At 38.0% G+C, this 19154-nt stretch overlaps 2 protein-coding genes across 2 annotated transcripts in view; both read right to left on the bottom strand.

The window, feature by feature from the left end:
- emc4 (ER membrane protein complex subunit 4) overlaps positions 1-19154 on the bottom strand; it is a 149319-nt gene that overhangs the window by 91299 nt on the left and 38866 nt on the right. The gene's annotated exons all lie outside the window — the stretch shown is intronic.
- Positions 2015-5189, bottom strand: LOC134006329 (E3 ubiquitin-protein ligase TRIM39-like). The gene is made up of 9 exons (XM_062445415.1): positions 4959-5189; positions 4466-4810; positions 4239-4334; positions 3917-4150; positions 3679-3826; positions 3565-3591; positions 3390-3454; positions 2968-3090; positions 2015-2368 (listed from the first exon to the last, which is right to left on the bottom strand). The coding sequence occupies exons 1-9, from the start codon at positions 5187-5189 to the stop codon at positions 2015-2017; spliced, it is 1623 nt and encodes a 540-aa protein (XP_062301399.1).

The following is a 19154-nucleotide window of genomic DNA, read 5'->3' as shown; positions in this document are numbered from 1 at the left end:
ACATGAGCACACACACACCTACACACGCACCTACATCTACATCTACACCTACACACACACACACACACACACACACACACACACACACACACACACACACACACACACACACACACACACACACACACACACACACACACACACACACACACACACGCAGCTCATATTCCAGCTCTGTCTTAAAGTACTCAAACATAATTTAAGAGCAATATCACCAATTGCCAAAATTCACACAGCAGTTGACTGTTTCATCCTTTGAACTAACGATAAAAAAATCTGTTTAACATAGCAACATTTCTTCCTGTGAAACTGGATGACTTCATTATATATTACTGAAGATATCACATCGTTTTGCAAAGTTAGACGACTACCCACAGTTAGTGCTTTAATATCGCACCCAACAATACATAACACAAGCATTTTTGAAGAAAACTGCCCTTGCAACTTGCACACAGTCGTTATGTGATGAACAAAATTGAAAAGAAAAGTGAAAAAACACCCACCTCTCACTCTTAGCGTTGGCTCTGCAGTGTAATACAGTAACCGGCTTGCCTCAGTAAAGTCGGAGCATCCCAAGAGCCCGGATCAGCTTACCTACAGCTTTATCTCTGCTCTTCTCCCTCTCTTTTCCCCAGCTCTCCTTCTCTATCTCTCTGTTCCAGGGAACCCCAGTGTTAGAGCAGACGTTTAATTACATCACGAGCACTGTGGCCCTTCTGTTCTCATGGCTCCTCGACCCCCTACCTGTGTCTCCTCCCTCCTCTCTTTTAACTCAGATCACACGTCAGATGGCGGAACTGAAATACTTCTTCCCAACCTGCTATATATCCGTTCTATGGGAAAAAAATCAGGCATTTCTGACACAAAAATCGCAGACTTTCATACAGGTATAGAAAAAAAAACTGGTATGTTATGAAATTAACACTGTCGATTGAGAAGAGGATTGGGCCTATTTTAATTGTAAGTCCCTTCCCTTTAAAAAAAATTAAAAAAATCTTAAAATCAACCATGATACAAAGTTGGCACCCCATTTATTTTGTGTGAGACATATGCAAATGGTTTCAAATGACATTGTGCAATTCCTGGCGAGGCAACGACCAGTGACGCCAAAAAAAGGGAGAATCCATAGAAACAAAGATCCATAAAAGATCCATAAAAACAAAGGCATTAACCAACTGCTATATTGTTCTATAACATAATTACTGTTCAGAAATGAGCAGGTTGGATTGGTATGGATTTTCGCTTATAGCTCATTAGCATACCCTGAAAAACCCTCAAAACGTTTGTTTCATGTCTCTTGAAAAGTCACAGCAATCTTAGTTTTTTAAAGTTCTTCTTATTGGCTGGGATTTACATGGCCAAAGTGAATTTAATTATTGTTTGTAAAGTTTGAGGTTTCTTCCTACTCAAACTAAACTGAGTGATTACACTGTCTCCTCCAAGTGGAAAACAACAGCAACAAAACAATATCTAAGTGAATGAATGAAAGTAATAAAGAATGACTGTAATAAAGAGCTCAAAATAATGCGCGTAACAACAATCTTTACTTTATGAATACAGACTGACTAAAAAGGGCTTTGCAGGTAAATTGTCCTTAAATGGGCAAAAATACAAACATATGTTCATGAAACAATTTTTATTTTAAGAAGATGATGAAGTTTCAGTTTCACGTTTTCAGTATAAATGTCTGAAGGGGAAAACGTAGCCCATTACGGGCATGAAAAAAGTGCCTTCAGCAACATTTAAAACATTTCATATACATTCAAGACATTGATTTTTTTGAAAATTAAAAAAGTAAAAAAAAATTCATGTTGTCTTTACATCTTTTCTCTACAGATGTACATTTTTTCGGCCTGTTGCAGGTCAGTGTTGATCAAATACTATTATACAATTAATGTAAAATGATCAAAAAATGTTCTTGAACAAGAACTTAGTTTTTTGTTTTTTTTAACATTGATTTCCAACATCATACAGCTGCCCCAGTGAGTCAATCCTGTCCTTCCCTGACCCCTCACTAAACACTACAAATCACCAAGGGGGCGCTGTTCTTCCCATTGTCTTGAACACAAGGATTAAAGTACGGGTAAAGAGATTCAGTGAAGGTGCACCCTTTGTAAGTATAAATGTGAGTCTTTGCTTCTGCGTCGAAGAAGGAGATCATCCCGTCCTCGTAGTCCAGGAAGATGCCCACTTTCCGAGGGGCTTGTTTGAGGTGGATGGTGACGGAGGGGCTGGTGCAGACACTCAAGTTGCCACCTTTCCGCCGGCAGATCGCCCAGTAACCGCTGCTGGGACGCACCTTGATGGCCCCCTTCCTGTTGATGGACTCCCTGGCCACGCCCAGATCCCAGTCTGTTTTATCACCAACCTGAAACGCAGAGTACAGAACAGTGAGTCACAATAACAAAACCAGAGAAAAACAAAACACTTTTGACACATTTGGTCAGTGCTTTCTCACCATGAAAATGTGTGATGCACTTCTCAAAGTATCACAATCAGATCTATTGTGCTTGAATTTACTACATGGAGAATGTCTTGTGTTATTTTTAAGCTTTTCTTGTAATATAACATGTTAGACAAGGTGTCACTTCAAATGGAAAATAAAGAGCAGGAAAACAAAAGAAACAGCAGAGTAAAAAAGCCAAATCTAGAGTGTTTAAACTGATGTTAAATAATGTTCATTACATTGTTGCTGTGTATGCAACATTTAAAAAAAAAAAAAGATTAAGACCAACAAGTGTTAAAATCCAGAATAATTTTAAATGCAAAAAAGGTGGATTTTTGACCCAAATGTACTTCCGTATTCGATTACAATTGCTATTGTACTTGCACACAATGTTAGCACAACCTTTACTTTGTCCCCACAAAACATACCTAACCTTGTACCTGAAAATAATAATAAATATATTTGATTTGTTTAAGTATGCTGCTGGTTTAAATTGTGTTTCCGTGTTTGTTGGCACCCACCTGAACCACCCAGTAGCGTCTTCCAGATGCAAAGTTTTGTTTCCCCAAAACACAAACGCAGGAGTCAAACCGCTGAGGACTGTCTGGGAGTGAGATCTTCTTTGTCTGGCAGCCGATGCTCACCTGAAGATAATTATCATAATCATTATTATCATCAGCATACCACAGGGCTACCAGCTGGTTATCACTTTCTCTTATCAGGTCCTCCAAGTAAACAAGCCTCTTCACACCTCCATTTTTAAGTCAATGTGTCATATTGCCAGCAGGGGGTGCTTCAGTATAAATATATCACACAAACTTAAAAAGATAACCTTCTCACTGCCATCTCAGTCTTATATGTGAGAAACCTAAACTTGTAATCTCCTTTTTAAAAAGTGAGCCCTTTGCACAAATTATTTAGTGATAATACAGTCATGCTTTACCTTTTTTCCATCTGGAGACAGGGCCAGCCAGCCTGAAGCAGTCACAGGATCCAAAGTGACATCGACTGGAGAAACAGAGAAGAAAAACAGTGAGTCCGGCACTAAAAAAAGGGGCTGTGATCAATTTAAAAGTGGTTACTGAAACAAGTAATTGGATGTCTGATTGAGAGCTTACCTGTGTATTCATTCATCTTGTCTGCTTCTGCAAAAAGGAAGAAAAAAAAAGGTTATTTTCATGTATTGATTTCATAAGAATCTCTTTAATCATTTCTGCCAAAGGATTACTGACCTGCTGCAGACAGTGTGTTTGCAATCTCCTGGATGATGTCCACCAGCTTAGACATGGCTCTCCTCACTGTCCCCATGCAATTATCTGAGTGGACTGGGACCTCAGACCAGTCTCTGGTAGATGGGAGTCTACTTAGATATGAAAAGCTCTAGGATAGAAAAACACATATACTCTTGAGTGCTTTGTTTTTCTTGTTGCCACTGTAAAGAGATGCTGAAATGTAGTTCATAGATTTAACCTGTAGGAGGTGAAGAGGGTTCCGGGTGAGCTCCAGGTGCTGTAGCTCGCTGTTTCTCGTCTGCAGGTCATTGATTTCTTGCTCCAGCCCATGAAGCAGTTCCTTTGCTCTCGTTTCAGCTTCTTCCTGCTTTTGCTTGAGCTCTGCGACGACAGTGGCTTGGTGTTTCTCAATGGCGCTAATCAGCATGGTGCAGACCTCATCACTGCTTTGTATCTCTTCCTCTGTGATTTTCTGTTGATTGAAACAACAGAACGTGAACATTTGCAGAAAAAAACTGACTTAATAAATCTTTCTAAATATGCCTTCATGTAGAGCTTACTTTGCTTAGGTCCATTGAACGTTTGATTTCTTCTATTTTTGTCAGTCTAGCCTGGTTCAGCTGTTGAATGTCGGACTTTGTTTGCTTCAAAAGAGCCTGCGAATGCAATAAAATGTTTAATGGCTTCAAGGAAATATATGTTACCTGAGAAATCTATTTATTTGCTCACTTAAAAATACAAAATACACACATTTTCCCCTAGATCAATGAAATAAACTTTTCCTTACCTTGATCCTCTTGCTCTCCTTCTCTATGGGAACGATCTTGTGGGATTTATGCTCCCTATTTGCACATTCTTCGCACACAGGTGTCTGGTCTTTCTTGCAGAACATCTCCAGAGGCTTGTTGTGAGTTCTGCACAGGTGACTGGTGGTGAAAGTGGCTGGATCCGTCAACCGGTGTCTCTGCAGGGCCGGATCCCTCAGGTGAGATGTGAGGTGAGTTTCACAGTAAGACGCCTGGCAGATGAGGCATGATTTTACCGCCGTTAACTTGTTTCCGTGACAAATATCACAGGGAACATCATCACCCTCGTGAAGTTGTTGCTCTTCAATGTTGACATCCTCCTCTTGCTTCAGTGTGGGTAACAGAGACCTTTGGATTTGAATTAAATTCTGTTAAATTTCAATTTAGTTCAAGTAATTTGCTCTAAAAGGTGTACATTTTGATACATCTTGCAATAATTTGAAAGATAAAAGGTATTGAGATGATAAATACGACAAACCTTTTGAAGAATTCAATGATATCAGCAAAGTTGTGGTTGATCCTGAGGTCGGGGCGGCCTCTAAATGCCGTTTTGCAAAGTGGACACTCTGCCTTGTCCTTCGTATCCCAGTAGCCTTCGATGCAGTCCAGACAGAAGTTGTGTCCACATGGGATGGAGACGGGGTCGGTGTAGATATCAATACAGATACAGCAACGGAACTGCTCCTCAAAGGGCGTAGAGGCCATGTTCCTGCCTGCAAAATAAGATTATTTTACTCAAACATGCATATTTCTTTGGAGGTTTTGTATGCACGGAATATGTCTTTGTACAGACAGATTTTTGTTTCTGAAAGAGGAGCTGAATCAACATGACATTATGCAATTAAACATTTTATTTTCCCACGCTGGTACAAATATAGTCCAATGTTTACTTGACTCATTGCCAGAGTCATGTATTGTTAACCAGCAGTCAGCGCATTGCTAGTCAACCGTCCTGTTACACAAGCGCTGTGTTTTTCAGTCCATGCCAAAAATATTTTCTATTCACTACAACACCACAATTGGCGTCAGACGTTGGCATTCATTCAGGACAATTTGTGAAATATTTATAGTTTAATGTCAAGTTGGGCTTAACACCTATTGACGTGGATCATTAAAGTTATCATATAAGAAAAAACTAAAAACTAATGATATGAGAAAAAAAATCTCTTTTTGATGATTTATCCTGAAATAAATTACTAAAAAGCAAACATATTTATTTGTTCATGTAATATAAATATATGTAACATATATAAATAGTATTTTCACCAGTACTCTACTCCTTCACTCAAACACACTGGCCATTAGCCCATATTACATGCCCAAGTCACTCTAGTTAACGTCCCTATTTTATACGTTTTTCAGGATTACACTGCACAGATGACTCGTTGTTATTGAGTAAAAAAAAGTGAAATCTACCACTGAACAATATTAACAAAAGGCTGCTGATGAAGTTGCACTTTTGCAATGATTATAACATGGTATACATTATAATGTAATGACCAGTTGTTGCTGGACAAGAAATAATAGATAAAAAGAATATCTATAAAATGTAATAGACTGATGCTCAGTGCCCATTAAGGCAAGGCAGTTTTATTTATATAGCGCATTTCATACACAGTGGCAACTCAATGTGCTTTACATAAAACAAACATTTAACAGAAAAAATTGAAAAAAAAACATGGAATTTGAGAAATAAAAATAAAACCCAATCATAGTAAACACATAAATATACACCCCCCCCCCCCACACACACACACTAATAATAAAAACAGAGTACAGAAACATAGAAAGAGATAGAAATAAAATACTATAATAGAGCATTAAAAATAAGATTGCAGCATAAAATAATGATTTGCTTTAAAATCATTAAAAGGACATAGAGTGCAAATGAAAGATTAAAATGTAAAGTGCTTTGAAAGAGCTCAATCATAAGCACAGGAGAAGAGAAGTGTTTTTAACCTGGATTTAAAAATATTCACAGTTGGGGCTGATTTCAGTTCTGCTGGTAGTTTGTTCCAGTTGTGTGCAGCATAACAGCTAAAAGCTGCTTCACCATGTTTAAGGACACATTGGTTACTGTTCTTGTGTTAAGGACAACAGTAAGTAGATTTTGGTGAAGATCTGAGAAGTTTTAAAGTTATAAATTTAAATGTGGAGATTAGAATTGAACCATTTCTGCGGCTGCAGCCTTTCACAAACACATAAGCTTGTTTACATAAACACTTCATGACAAAGGACTTTAAATATGAGGTAGATAAACACAGCAAATGTTTCAAAAGAGTTGACAGTCTGCTGAGTATTGTTGCATATTAAGACTATAAGGTTACACATTAAAGAACTTAACAGATGTTTCATTTTGCACATTTGCAGTTTGAACTCAGTTGTCTCATGCTAATTTTAAAACTTGTTTAATAATTAAGTTACTACTGTGTTGAAGTTTTACTGGTGATAATTAACAGTTAACATTTTTTGTGCATTTTCTGAAGTAAAGGTATTTGTCATCAGCTATGAATATGTTTTGAATAAACAAAATTATGTTAATTGAAGCCTGAGGTGCAGCAGATTTGCATTGCATCAGTCTCAGTGTGGAATTTGGTTTTCTTGCAGCAGCTGTTGAATATCAGTAACGTCTTACCTGTGTTACCTGTTGACATCTCGAGAGTCCTGATCATCCTCCTCAGATACGTGACTAAGACTGTACACCAAATACTTTGCCAACAGTATACATTCACTCCTACTCCTAGCCTTTAGCTCCTCCTCCGTGACCCAAAATAGTTCTGGTATTTCTAGTTCTTTGTCTTCGTTTGTTGACTGGGACCTCGCAACTTGAGCAACATGCAGTGAGTCATGGTGCAGGTTTGGGTTTGGTCTGCATGGTTGTAAAACAATAGCTGCTTTTTGTGTGAAATACCATAGCCTACCTGGAAGACACAACATTGCATTATTGTTTCCAGCCAGATGAATGCTTGAGAAAGAGCTACAAATTTGATGATGAGACTTGATGATTTGCTGAAATGTAACATCATAAACTAATCTTTTTAAATATTTATTTTGTTTGCTTTTTTTTCTCCTTTATTTGACAGAGGGTGGCATTGAGGACAACAGCAAACAAGAAAAGAGAGAAGGGAATGACTTGCAGCAAATTTCCCTTGCTGGAATCAAACAAAGGACACTGCCTTTGTGTGGCTTGTACTTTAACCTCTCAGCTACCAAGGCGCTCCAAAATAAACAATTCTTAAGAATCATTTTCATTTTTACTTGCAGGCAAACTTTAATTTGTGCAATTTTATATCTTTAAATGGTTCCAGAGTAAATCCCTGACAAAGATTGGATAACGCTGCTGCCGTATGGAAACCTTATTTAACCTCCATATTTTCTTTTGGACATACTACGTTTCCAACAGCGACCATTATTATCAACATCAAGAAAATGGGTCAAGCCTTGTGTTGTAGTTCTAGTAGTTCTGACATGGCTATATAACAGTGGTGGTCAGGAAGATGGAAGCTGTAAAATACATGTTGAACAGTGAAAGGAAAACCACAGCTAAGCACACCTACACAGCTTTAACATTTCCATGAAATGAAACTATATCCATCCATCCATCCATGCATGCATGAACCAGACCTACCAGTCCGTTGTTCCGAGAGTACAGTATGTCTTCAGACTCTTTATCTTAAATCTTGACTTTAATCAAAAAACAGAAACCAACATGCTTAATGATTTATATCTTCAGTAGGAGCATACGGGTTGTGAGGAAGGACAAGAGTACTAAGAGAAAGACTAACTCTAACATTGTTGTTCTATCACTTCTGTATGTTTATATGTTCATCTGTGTGTCTGTTGTGCTGCAACCAAATTGTCCAATATATGCCCAATAAAGACTGAAATACACTGAAAACACAACATTTCTTATTTTAAGGTAATACACTAATTAAAACAAATGTATGAATATTTTATTCCATTTCTTTCTTTTTTTTCAGGCATAGACACCTTTATTTGAAAGTTACCAGACAGGAAATAATGGGAGAGGGAGGGGGGTGTGACATGCAGTACAGGTCCACCGGCCAGGATTCGAACCAGGGTCCACTGCGTACGTGGCATGCACTCTAACCACTCGACCACCTGCGTGCCGTTATGTTCCATTTCTGCAAGGTTTCTTTCATTAGATGCCACTAAATTCTAGACTCGGCACCTTTAAATGTACCAGAAATCTTTTTGCAGACACACAGACAAACACTACACTTGGTTTTCTGATAAACCTTTCAGCTCTTTGATGTGGTGATACAAGTTTCCTTTGGTATGAGAGGGTGAAGAGGTTTCAGGAGTCAGATTTCGGTCTGATACACGACCAACTATTTAATTACTTTGGTTAACAATCTGAGAAGGAAGCGCTTTTTGGTCCCGATGGCCCGCATGGCAGGTGCGTTTTAGTGAACCAGTATAAAGTAACAAAAAACAAACTCCAGGAAGTGTTACTTGATATTTTTCCTCCTCAATTCTTCACCAAAGTCTACTTTATTGTATCTTGTTTTGAACTTAGTCATCTTACTGAGTATCTAATAAATTCAAGCTGAAGGACAGTTGCTGAAGGAGAGTTCAGGACATTTTGGATGATTTTTTAGACATCAAGCTTAATTGTCATTTCAAAGGCATTTGATGACTAGATTTTGCATTTAATTTAATTTTTCTTCAGGTATTAAAGACAGGAATCTCTGCACACCTGTGTAGGAGGAAAGTGCAATCAAAAAGGAAAAAAAAAACAACAACTCACGGCTTATTGTTTTATTAAGTTGTTGCAACATGTTGGTGTATCAGATGCCTGATGAAGGTCAGATAGATGGAAACATTGCAGCAACTTAATAAAACAAACACCAGTGAGTGTGCCAGTGTGCTGGAGCTTTTTTAATTTTTGGATTTTTGTTCAGGTAAAGGTTGTGATTAAAATCTAAATCTATAACAGTTTTAAATTGGAGATTGTACAGGGACATATTTCTCAGGAAAAACTACATAAAAATGATTAATAAGTTAAATATCTTAAATAATGTTACATGGTGTTGTAAAGGTGGCTTAACTTTTTCCCATGATCAGTCTTTACACAACCAAAAAGGAAAGTAGTTTGTGATATGGCTCTAATTATTTTTAATTATACAAAGGAATGTAAACTATATTTCTGTGCAGATTGTCACACACTTTCTCACAGCTCTCGAGTTTGTGGCTTGATTGCTGTTAGCTACACATGAACTTAAAACCAGGAAGACTGTTACATAAAATAACTAACCCAACCCAACAACAAACCAAGAAAAGAAGCCAAGCTATGAAGATGCCCTGTATCCATGTGCGAACTGCAAGATGGCTTTTGAAACAGCCTTTTATTTGATATAAAACATCAGGGCAACTTCTTCAGATTGTCTTCAAACAACGGCACAATGAGTGTTTGCACACTGCATTCATACAGTACGGTTAAGATCAAGTACAGTCTGTCCTTTACTAAATGAATAACAATGTATACTTGTCACGTTCAATTCCTAACATCAGATTACATCTAATGATAACATCGGTCAACAATAGTCTGGTGTTACTTACATGGAAAGGCCTAAACCGGGTCTACCACAAATGCACTATGCTGGTGTCATAGTAATTGTTGTTACTGTAGAATCTACAGTGCCAAAATGTTTTATTACTTTCACTTCTTTACTGTATAGCAATGTCATTCATTAATTTCTCACACTCAACACATTGATTAAACAATATGTGACGTTCAACTAATTTCTGTTTTTGTAGACAATGCATTTGGTATGACTTGCATGTGTGTGAGTCTAGGCCTGTATTGTTTTAAATTGGTATGATGTGTGTGTGTGTGTGTGTGTGTGTGTGTGTGTGTGTGTGTGTGTGTGTGTGTGTGTGTGTGTGTGTGTGTGTGTGTGTGTGTGTGTGTGTGTGGTTATGAGAAAGAAGCAGTACAGCATACATTATATTTGTTGTTGGTTATGTTGACTTTTGTAACTGATTAGCTATAGTGTCCGTATCTGTCAACTTTAAGCCTTTTGTGTGTGTGTGTGTGCGTACGTTTCTTTTTATTCTTCTTTTTTTTTGATGACTCAAAATATAGCGTCCCCCCACTCAAGTAATCCCCACTATACCACTGGTTTTAAGGTTCATTTTCAGGAAAGTGAATGGATCAAGAGAATGAATCATTATCCATCAATAGGCCAACATTTCAATTTGTAGATGTGAAATTATCCTGTTCATCACCAGAGCCCCACCGACGGGGGCAAGACCATCTCTCCATAAATAAACACATCACAGGGTATTTAAACACTCAACACTTTTTTGTTCAGAAGAAGCTTGGCTAGTAAGCTAGCATAGCCATTTCTAGATTAACTCAACACAAGTCAAACACCAAGATACTTACTGAGGGAGTAGCAAAAAGCAGATTTCTTTGATTGAGAGGTTATGCAATCTATCATGTTATTTGACTGAAATGAGTAATATGCACTTTAACTTACAGGCAAACAGGAAATGACTCACAGCATGTATGTGCAATAGTGCACATACATGCACAGGCTTCAGTTGCTCATTTGGTGATATTTTCACATCATTTGAGAGGGGTTTCTAATATTTTCCACCTTTTGTTCAGTACTAGTTATCATGCTAACATGCTTAACTAAGAGTGTGAATATAATATACCTGCTTAATAAGCATTGTCATTGTGAGCATGTGAATCAGTGTTTTCAGGTGTGCCAGCAGCCTCTCTTCACAATTACCCTATTGTGTTGTTGCATAAGGACATAAGGAATTTTATTGTCATTGTAGTTTGGCACTCTCCCATAGCAGCAAGGCACAATTTAAAACAATACAAATCAACATAAGACAAAAGACCCTAACCCTAACGACAACGATAATGAATAAAATGATACATAAATACATCAAAACAAATAAATAAAGGCAGCAACAGTGTAAAGGGCTTTTAAGAGTGTCAGGATGCAGATTTCTGAAGGAAAAGCTGGTTAGTCCGGTTTGTGACCAACTATTTAATCACCCTACACAATACAATAGATTCACACTGAAGCAAATGTTCTCAATTTTTTTCCCATAGCAGCCTACTAAACCAAACAGTGTACGAGCAATTTCTATATTTGCATACGCATGGGTCCCCCTCTCCAGAGTTATGTAACCGTCTTTTACATGTAGGTAGGTAGGCAAGTACAGTGCTCTAATAGTAGTAAAATAATCTAGTCTGGCTTCCTTACCTATTGTGAAAGTTTCTGATTGTTCAGTTCAGAGCTTTATTGTCCCTGAAAAGGAAATTTGGTTTGCAGTGATAGTATAAAAAAAACAACTAACACAATAATAATAAATAAAGAGTGACATAGAACATCATTGCAGAATACAGCACAACCAAACTTGATAAGGAACAATCCCGATCAGAGTTAAAAGTAGAAGTATCAAAAGAGTATAAAAGAGTGAACTCTGTCATCTATTGAAAGGTCACAGTCACAGTTATTTACAAAATCATTTAAAATTGTGTCACAAAAGCAGTGCAATAAAGTTAATTGCATCGATTGCATGTGGGACAAAGGAAATGTGTACCTATATCTCTGTCCAGAGGGCAGAGGGATGAATTTCTCAGAGCTGGATAAGATTGGCCGTGCCTTCTGTATCTGTGAGAGAAAGCTGTTGCATGGCAATTATCTTACTGGCTTCTTTCACAATTTAGAACAGACAGGAAGTATAATACAGTATTGTTCGTACAGTATGTAGTAACATTCTGATCTAGTACAGTCTGTCTTTTACTGAAGATACCTTTCATTGATGCCAAGAACTTGTTATCAAATTACATTTTTGGCATCAATGAAAGGCAGAGGTATCTGCTCCTTTGTGTAAGGAGCAACGGTAAAATACTGCCAGAGCCCTACAAAATGAACTCCAGCAGGCTACTGGTGTGCATGTTTCTGACCAAATTGTAAGAAACAGACTCCATGAGGGTGGCATGAGGGCCCAATGTCCTCTAGTGGGACCTGTGCTCACAGCCTAGCACCATGCAGCTCAATCGGCATTTGCCAGAGAAAACCTGATTTGGCAGGTCCGTCATTGGCACCAATCTTTAAAATCAAGTTTAGGAAAGAATAAGCAAACAATACAAATATAAATTGCTTTTATTCAATAGATTTACCATTGTTATGCTGAGGATGTTCCGCTTCATTTGATTTGTATTTTATTTGCATTTGTTTTCCATACATATGTTTAATGCTTTGTTCTGTTTTTGTTCTGTAATACAGTTCAGATATTGCCCAGTTAAATCAATGGAAGAGTACTGTATTTGTGGTGCTGTGCAGTATATTTATGCCTTGGACTGTGACACCAGCTTTCTCTTAAAGGACGCCAGCCTTGACTCTCTTAACTTACAGTCGATTCATCCCAATTCAGGGTCTCGTGAGGCTTGTCCTATTTTTAAATGCTCCTCATAATCTAGCCACTATATTAAGATGGTAGCATTCAGGCACTGGTAAATACATAACATTAGACGTCTCTGGACTAATGAAACAGCACATAGATTAATCTTAACTGATACAGTCTGCTGAACAATTGTGAATGTTCCGAAACATGACAAGCGAAACATGTCCAATTGAAAGGCTGCAGTCATACTGAAACCTAAGCTGTCATTGGGGCACTGAGATGACTGGAACAGTTTTGTCTTCAAATGTGGCAATACAATTCATCACTGGATGTGCTGCACAACTGGTTCTTGGCATCACCCACATACCCAGGGCATTAACTAAAGGCTGAAGCTTCATGACTTTCCATTTAACTGACTGATGTATTCACGCCACCTGGTGAATGTTTTGATGCCATGTCAGTTCAGTTGTGGTGGCCAAAGTTGAAACAAAAGCATTTCATTCATAGCATATTCTCTTTGTTTTATCAAAAACATATACAGTACGTATGCCAAATGTAACATGTAAAGGAGGATGACTGGATCTGGTGTGGGGTGCCAACTAAAATTGTTTCAGTTTTGGAGCTGTTCAACTGGAGTGTTGTGTTTCATCCACACCTTTTTCTCCTCCAGACACGCAGTGAGTGTTGATAGATAAGATGATGATGACGATAACGAAGCTGCACCTGACAAGCTAGTTAGCTTTCTAACCTGCTAACTGATGTTAATGGTACACTTTTCTCTGGTGCATTTGTGTTTGGTGGCTCGTTAACCAAGTTGAGGTGCATGACAAGACATGATCATGTTTGTAAGTGAAATAAGAAGGACACTTATAGCAGGAAAGCTATTGGCACAGTAATTGTTTGTACAGTAAGATTCCTTTTGATAATAAAAGGATGAGTGTGTCCTTTTGTTTCATTTATTTTTCTTACTGTCACAAAAATCCCACGACTAAAGAGTACTGTATTTGTGGTGCTGTGCAGTATATTTACGCTTCGGACTGTGACACCAGTTTTCTCTTAAAGGACGCCAGCCTTGACTCTCTTAACTTACAGTCAATGCATCCCAATTCAGGGTCTCGTGAGGCTTGTCCTATTTTAAATGCTCCTCATAATCTAGCCTTGTTTAGTTGAAATTGATCAAAATCAGCGTACCAGCTCGCAGCACCGCTAACCTTCAGAGAGAGATCAAACAATCCTAGTGAAGGTTGAAAATATCACCTAACCACACTATATTAAGATGGTAGCATTCAGGCACTGGTAAATACATAACATTAGATGCACTGGACTAATGAAACAGCACATAGATTAATCTTAATGGACACAGCCTGCTGAACAATTGTCAATGTTCTGAAACATGTCCAATTGAAAGGCTGCAGTCAAAATGAAACCAAAGTAAGTGGATTTTAAAGTAGAGCTGTTATATTTGTATGCACAGGGCACTCCTCAGAGTTATGAAAGCATAGTTTCTATAGGTATGCAAGTATGTAATTTCAGCTCTCTCATTGTAGTGATGGACTGCACATTAATTGGTACATGACTAATCCAGTCTGGCTTCCTAACATATTGTGCAAATTACACATCATTTTAAAAATATCTCAAACACGTGAAACTGATTGCACCAATCTTTAAAATCAAGTTTTGGAAACAATAAAAATACAGAATTGCTTTTATTCAATACTTTTACCATTGTTATGCTGAGGATGTTCTGCTTCATTTGATTTGTATTTTATTTGCATTTGTTTTTCATACATATGTTTAATGCTTTGTTATGTTTTTGTTCTGTAATACAGTTCAGATATTGCCCAATTAAATAAATGGAAGAGTACTGTATTTGTGGTGCTGTGCAGTATATTTACGCTTCGGACTGTGACACCAGTTTTCTCTTAAAGGACGCCAGCCTTGACTCTCTTAACTTACAGTCAATGCATCCCAATTCAGGGTCTCGTGAGGCTTGTCCTATTTTTAAATGCTCCTCATAATCTAGCCTTGTTTAGTTGAAATTGATCACAACCAGCGTACCAGCTCACAGCACCGCTAACCTTCAGAGAGAATTCAAGCAATCCTAGTGAAGGCAGAAATGATCACTTAGCCACACTTTATTAAGATGGTAGCATTCAGGCACTGGTAAATACATAACAATAGACGTCACTGGACTAATGAAACAGCACATAGATTCATCTTAATGGACACAGCCTGCTGTTCAATTGTGAAAGATGAGAATAAAAAAATGTCCAATTGAAAGGCTGCAGTCAAAATGAAACCTAAGCTGTCAATGTGTATAAGGTAACATTGGGGCACTGAGATGACAGAAACTGTTTCGTCTTCAAATGTGATAAATCTGTCAGTATTGTCAACACAATGAATCTGTGGATGTGCTGTACAACCAGTTCTTGGCATCACCCACATACCCAGGGCATTAACTATAGGCTGAAGCTTTACGACTTTCCATTTAACAGACTGATGTATTCATGCCACCTGAAGGTTTTGATGCCATATCAGTTCAGCCGTGGTTGAAACAAAAGCATTTCATTCTGAGCATATTCACTTTGTTTTATCAAAAACATATACGTATGCCAACTGGAGTGCTTTGTTTCATCAACACCTTTATCTCCTCCAGACACGCAGTGAGTGTTGACAGATAAGATGATGATGATGGTGATGATGATGATGATGATGATGATGATGATGATGATGATGAAGAAGAAGATAACAAAGCTGCACCTGATGAGCTAATTAGCTTTCTAACCTGCTAACTGATGTTAGTGGTACACTTTTCTCTGGTGCATGTGTGTTTTTTGGCTTGTTAACCAAGTTGAGGTGCAGGACAAGACATGATCATGTTTGTAAGTGAGATAAGAAGGAGACTTGAAAACTATTGTGGGTTGTTGTTCAGAGTCTGTGGCTCTTGTGTCATGTAGCAGGATGCATTCAGGCTCACTGTGCCCGTCTCCTCTGCTTATAATAGAAATGTCACATTCTTGCTTTAATCAATCACTCAATCTTTATTTATATAGAGCCAAACCCAACATTCCCACATGAGCAAGCACTTGGTGACAGTGACGAGGAACAACTCCCTTCATTCAACATTTAAAAATGCAGTCTCCAGCTACGTAAGCAGATGAAGGTGCTTAATAGAAATGCGTGTAAAACTAGGAGTCACTATCATGAGATCAAATAATTTAGAATAAAAATGTATCAAAGCAGAAGACAGGACAAGTGATTTACAGAGCAGATACTGTATTAGACAAAAAAGGCAATTTAATATCAGTTGGATTTAAAGATAATCTGAAGACCGAATATAACTTGTCACATATACTTGACAAAAAAGTAATTTGATTCATTAGTACAAAACATATATACAGTCCTGTGTACAATGAAAGCTTACATCTTCAGACAAAACATGATCTTGTGGTCATTTGTCTCTTTTCTTTATGTGTAAGCAAAATCAACAAAATTTTGCTCAAAACAGTGTAACACCAAGTCAGTTAAACTTCAGGGATATCAATCTGTCCACTTAGGAAGTACAAGTGATTGTGAATCAATTTGATCAGCTTTGGTGCAAATGAAAGTGACTACAGTTGCAATGGAAAGGCAAAAGCAAGACAGCCCCCCCCCCCTTGTGGCGGCCACATGTAAAACCACAGCTGCTCCCTCCTTCCTGACTGATTTGTGTTCTGCTAGTGTCCTTGTCATATATGACTGTCCGTGTACAGTCATATTGAAACCTAAGCTGTCATTGGGGCACTGAGATGACTGGAACTGTTTTGTCTTCAAATGTGGCAATACAATGGTAATTCATCACTGGATGTGCTGCACAACTGGTTCTTGGCATCACCCACATACCCAGGGCATTAACTAAAGGCTGAGTATTGAAGCTTCATGACTTTCCATTTAACTGACTGATGTATTCACGCCACCTGGTGAATGTTTTGATGCCATGTCAGTTCAGTTGTGGTGGCCAAAGTTGAAACAAAAGCATTTCATTCATAGCATATTCTCTTTGTTTTATCAAAAACATATACAGTACGTATGCCAAATGTAACATGTAAAGGAGGATGACCGGATATGGTGTGGGGTGCCAACTAAAATTGTTTCAGTTTTGGAGCTGTTCAACTGGAGTGTTGTGTTTCATCCACACCTTTATCTCCTCCAGACACGCAGTGAGTGTTGATAGATAAGATGATGATGACGATAACGAAGCTGCACCTGACAAGCTAGTTAGCTTTCTAACATGCTAACTGATGTTAGTGGTACACTTTTCTCTGGTGCATTTGTGTTTGGTGGCTCGTTAACCAAGTTGAGGTTCAGGACAAGACATGATCATGTTTGTAAGTGAAATAAGAAGGAGACTTATAGCAGGAAAGCTATTGGCACAGTAATTGTTTGTACAGTAAGATTCCTTTTGATAATAAAAGGATGAGTGTGTCCTTTTGTTTCATTTATTTTTCTTACTGTCACAAAAATCCCATGACTAAAGAGTACTGTATTTGTGGTGCTGTGCAGTATATTTACGCTTCAGACTGTGACACCAGTTTTCTCTTAAAGGACGCCAGCCTTGACTCTCTTAACTTACAGTCAATGCATCCCAATTCAGGGTCTCGTGAGGCTTGTCCTATTTTAAATGCTCCTCATAATCTAGCCTTGTTTAGTTGAAATTGATCAAAATCAGCGTACCAGCTCGCAGCACCGCTAACCTTCAGAGAGAGATCAAACAATCCTAGTGAAGGTTGAAAATATCACCTAACCACACTATATTAAGATGGTAGCATTCAGGCACTGGTAAATACATAACATTAGATGCACTGGACTAATGAAACAGCACATAGATTAATCTTAACTGACACAGCCTGCTGAACAATTGTCAATGTTCTGAAACATGTCCAATTGAAAGGCTGCAGTCAAAATAAAACCTAAGTATGTGGATTTTAAAGTAGAGCTGTTATATTTGTATGCACAGGGCACTCCTCAGAGTTATGAAAGCATAGTTTGTATAGGTATGCAAGTATGTAATTTCAGCTCTCTCATTGTAGTGATGGACTGCACATTAATTGGTACATGACTAATCCAGTCTGGCTTCCTAACCTATTGTGCAAATTACACATCGTTTTAAAAATACATAAAAAAAAGTGAAACTGATTGCATCAATCTTTAAAATCAAGTTTTGGAAACAATAAAAATACAGAATTGCTTTTATTCAATATTTTTACAATTGTCGTGCTGAGTATGTTCTGCTTCATTTGATTTGTATTTTATTTGCATTTGTTTTCCATATATATGTTTAATGCTTTGTTCTGTTTTTGTTCTGTAATACAGTTCAGATATTGCCCAGTTAAATCAATGGAAGAGTACTGTATTTGTGGTGCTGTGCAGTATATTCATGCTTTGGACTGTGACACCAGTTTTCTCTTATAGGACGCCAGCCTTGACTCTCTTAACTTACAGTCAATGCATCCCAATTCAGGGTCTCGTGAGGCTTGTCCTATTTTTAAATTGCTCCTCATAATCTAGCCACTATATTAAGATGGTAGCATTCAGGCACTGGTAAATACATAACATTAGACGTCACTGGACTAATGAAACAGCACATAGATTAATCTTAACTGATACAGCCTGCTGAACAATTGTGAATGTTCCGAAACATGACAAGCGAAACATGCCCAATTGAAAGGCTGCAGTCATATTGAAACCTAAGCTGTCATTGGGGCACTGAGATGACTGGAACAGTTTTGTCTTCAAATGTGGCAATACAATGGTAATTCATCACTGGATGTGCTGCACAACTGGTTCTTGGCATCACCCACATACCCAGGGAATTAACTAAAGGCTGAGTATTGAAGCTTCATGACTTTCCATTTAACTGACTGATGTATTCACGCCACCTTGTGAATGTTTTGATGCCATGTCAGTTCAGTTGTGGTGGCCAAAGTTGAAACAAAAGCATTTCATTCATAGCATATTCTCTTTGTTTTATCAAAAACATATACAGTACGTATGCCAAATGTAACATGTAAAGGAGGATGACCGGATCTGGTGTGGGGTGCCAACTAAAATTGTTTCAGTTTTGGAGCTGTTCAACTGGAGTGTTGTGTTTCATCCACACCTTTATCTCCTCCAGACACGCAGTGAGTGTTGATAGATAAGATGATGATGACGATAACGAAGCTGCACCTGACAAGCTAGTTAGCTTTCTAACCTGCTAACTGATGTTAATGGTACACTTTTCTCTGGTGCATT

The sequence above is a fragment of the Scomber scombrus genome, chromosome 23 (assembly GCF_963691925.1).
Source record: "Scomber scombrus chromosome 23, fScoSco1.1, whole genome shotgun sequence".
Lineage (NCBI taxonomy): Eukaryota > Metazoa > Chordata > Actinopteri > Scombriformes > Scombridae > Scomber > Scomber scombrus.
Note: the sequence above shows the minus strand (reverse complement) of the source record. Positions and strands in the feature narration are given on the sequence as shown.

Coding starts and splice junctions, on each gene's coding strand:
- LOC134006329 (XM_062445415.1), bottom strand. CDS start 5,189: ATGGCCTCTACGCCCTTTGAGGAGCAGTTCCGTTGCTGTATCTGTATT. Junction 4,811..4,958: donor TTGAATTCTTCAAAAGGTTT/GTCGTATTTATC, acceptor CCCACACTGAAG/CAAGAGGAGGATGTCAACAT. Junction 3,091..3,389: donor TGTCTCCAGATGGAAAAAAG/GTAAAGCATGAC, acceptor AATTATCTTCAG/GTGAGCATCGGCTGCCAGAC.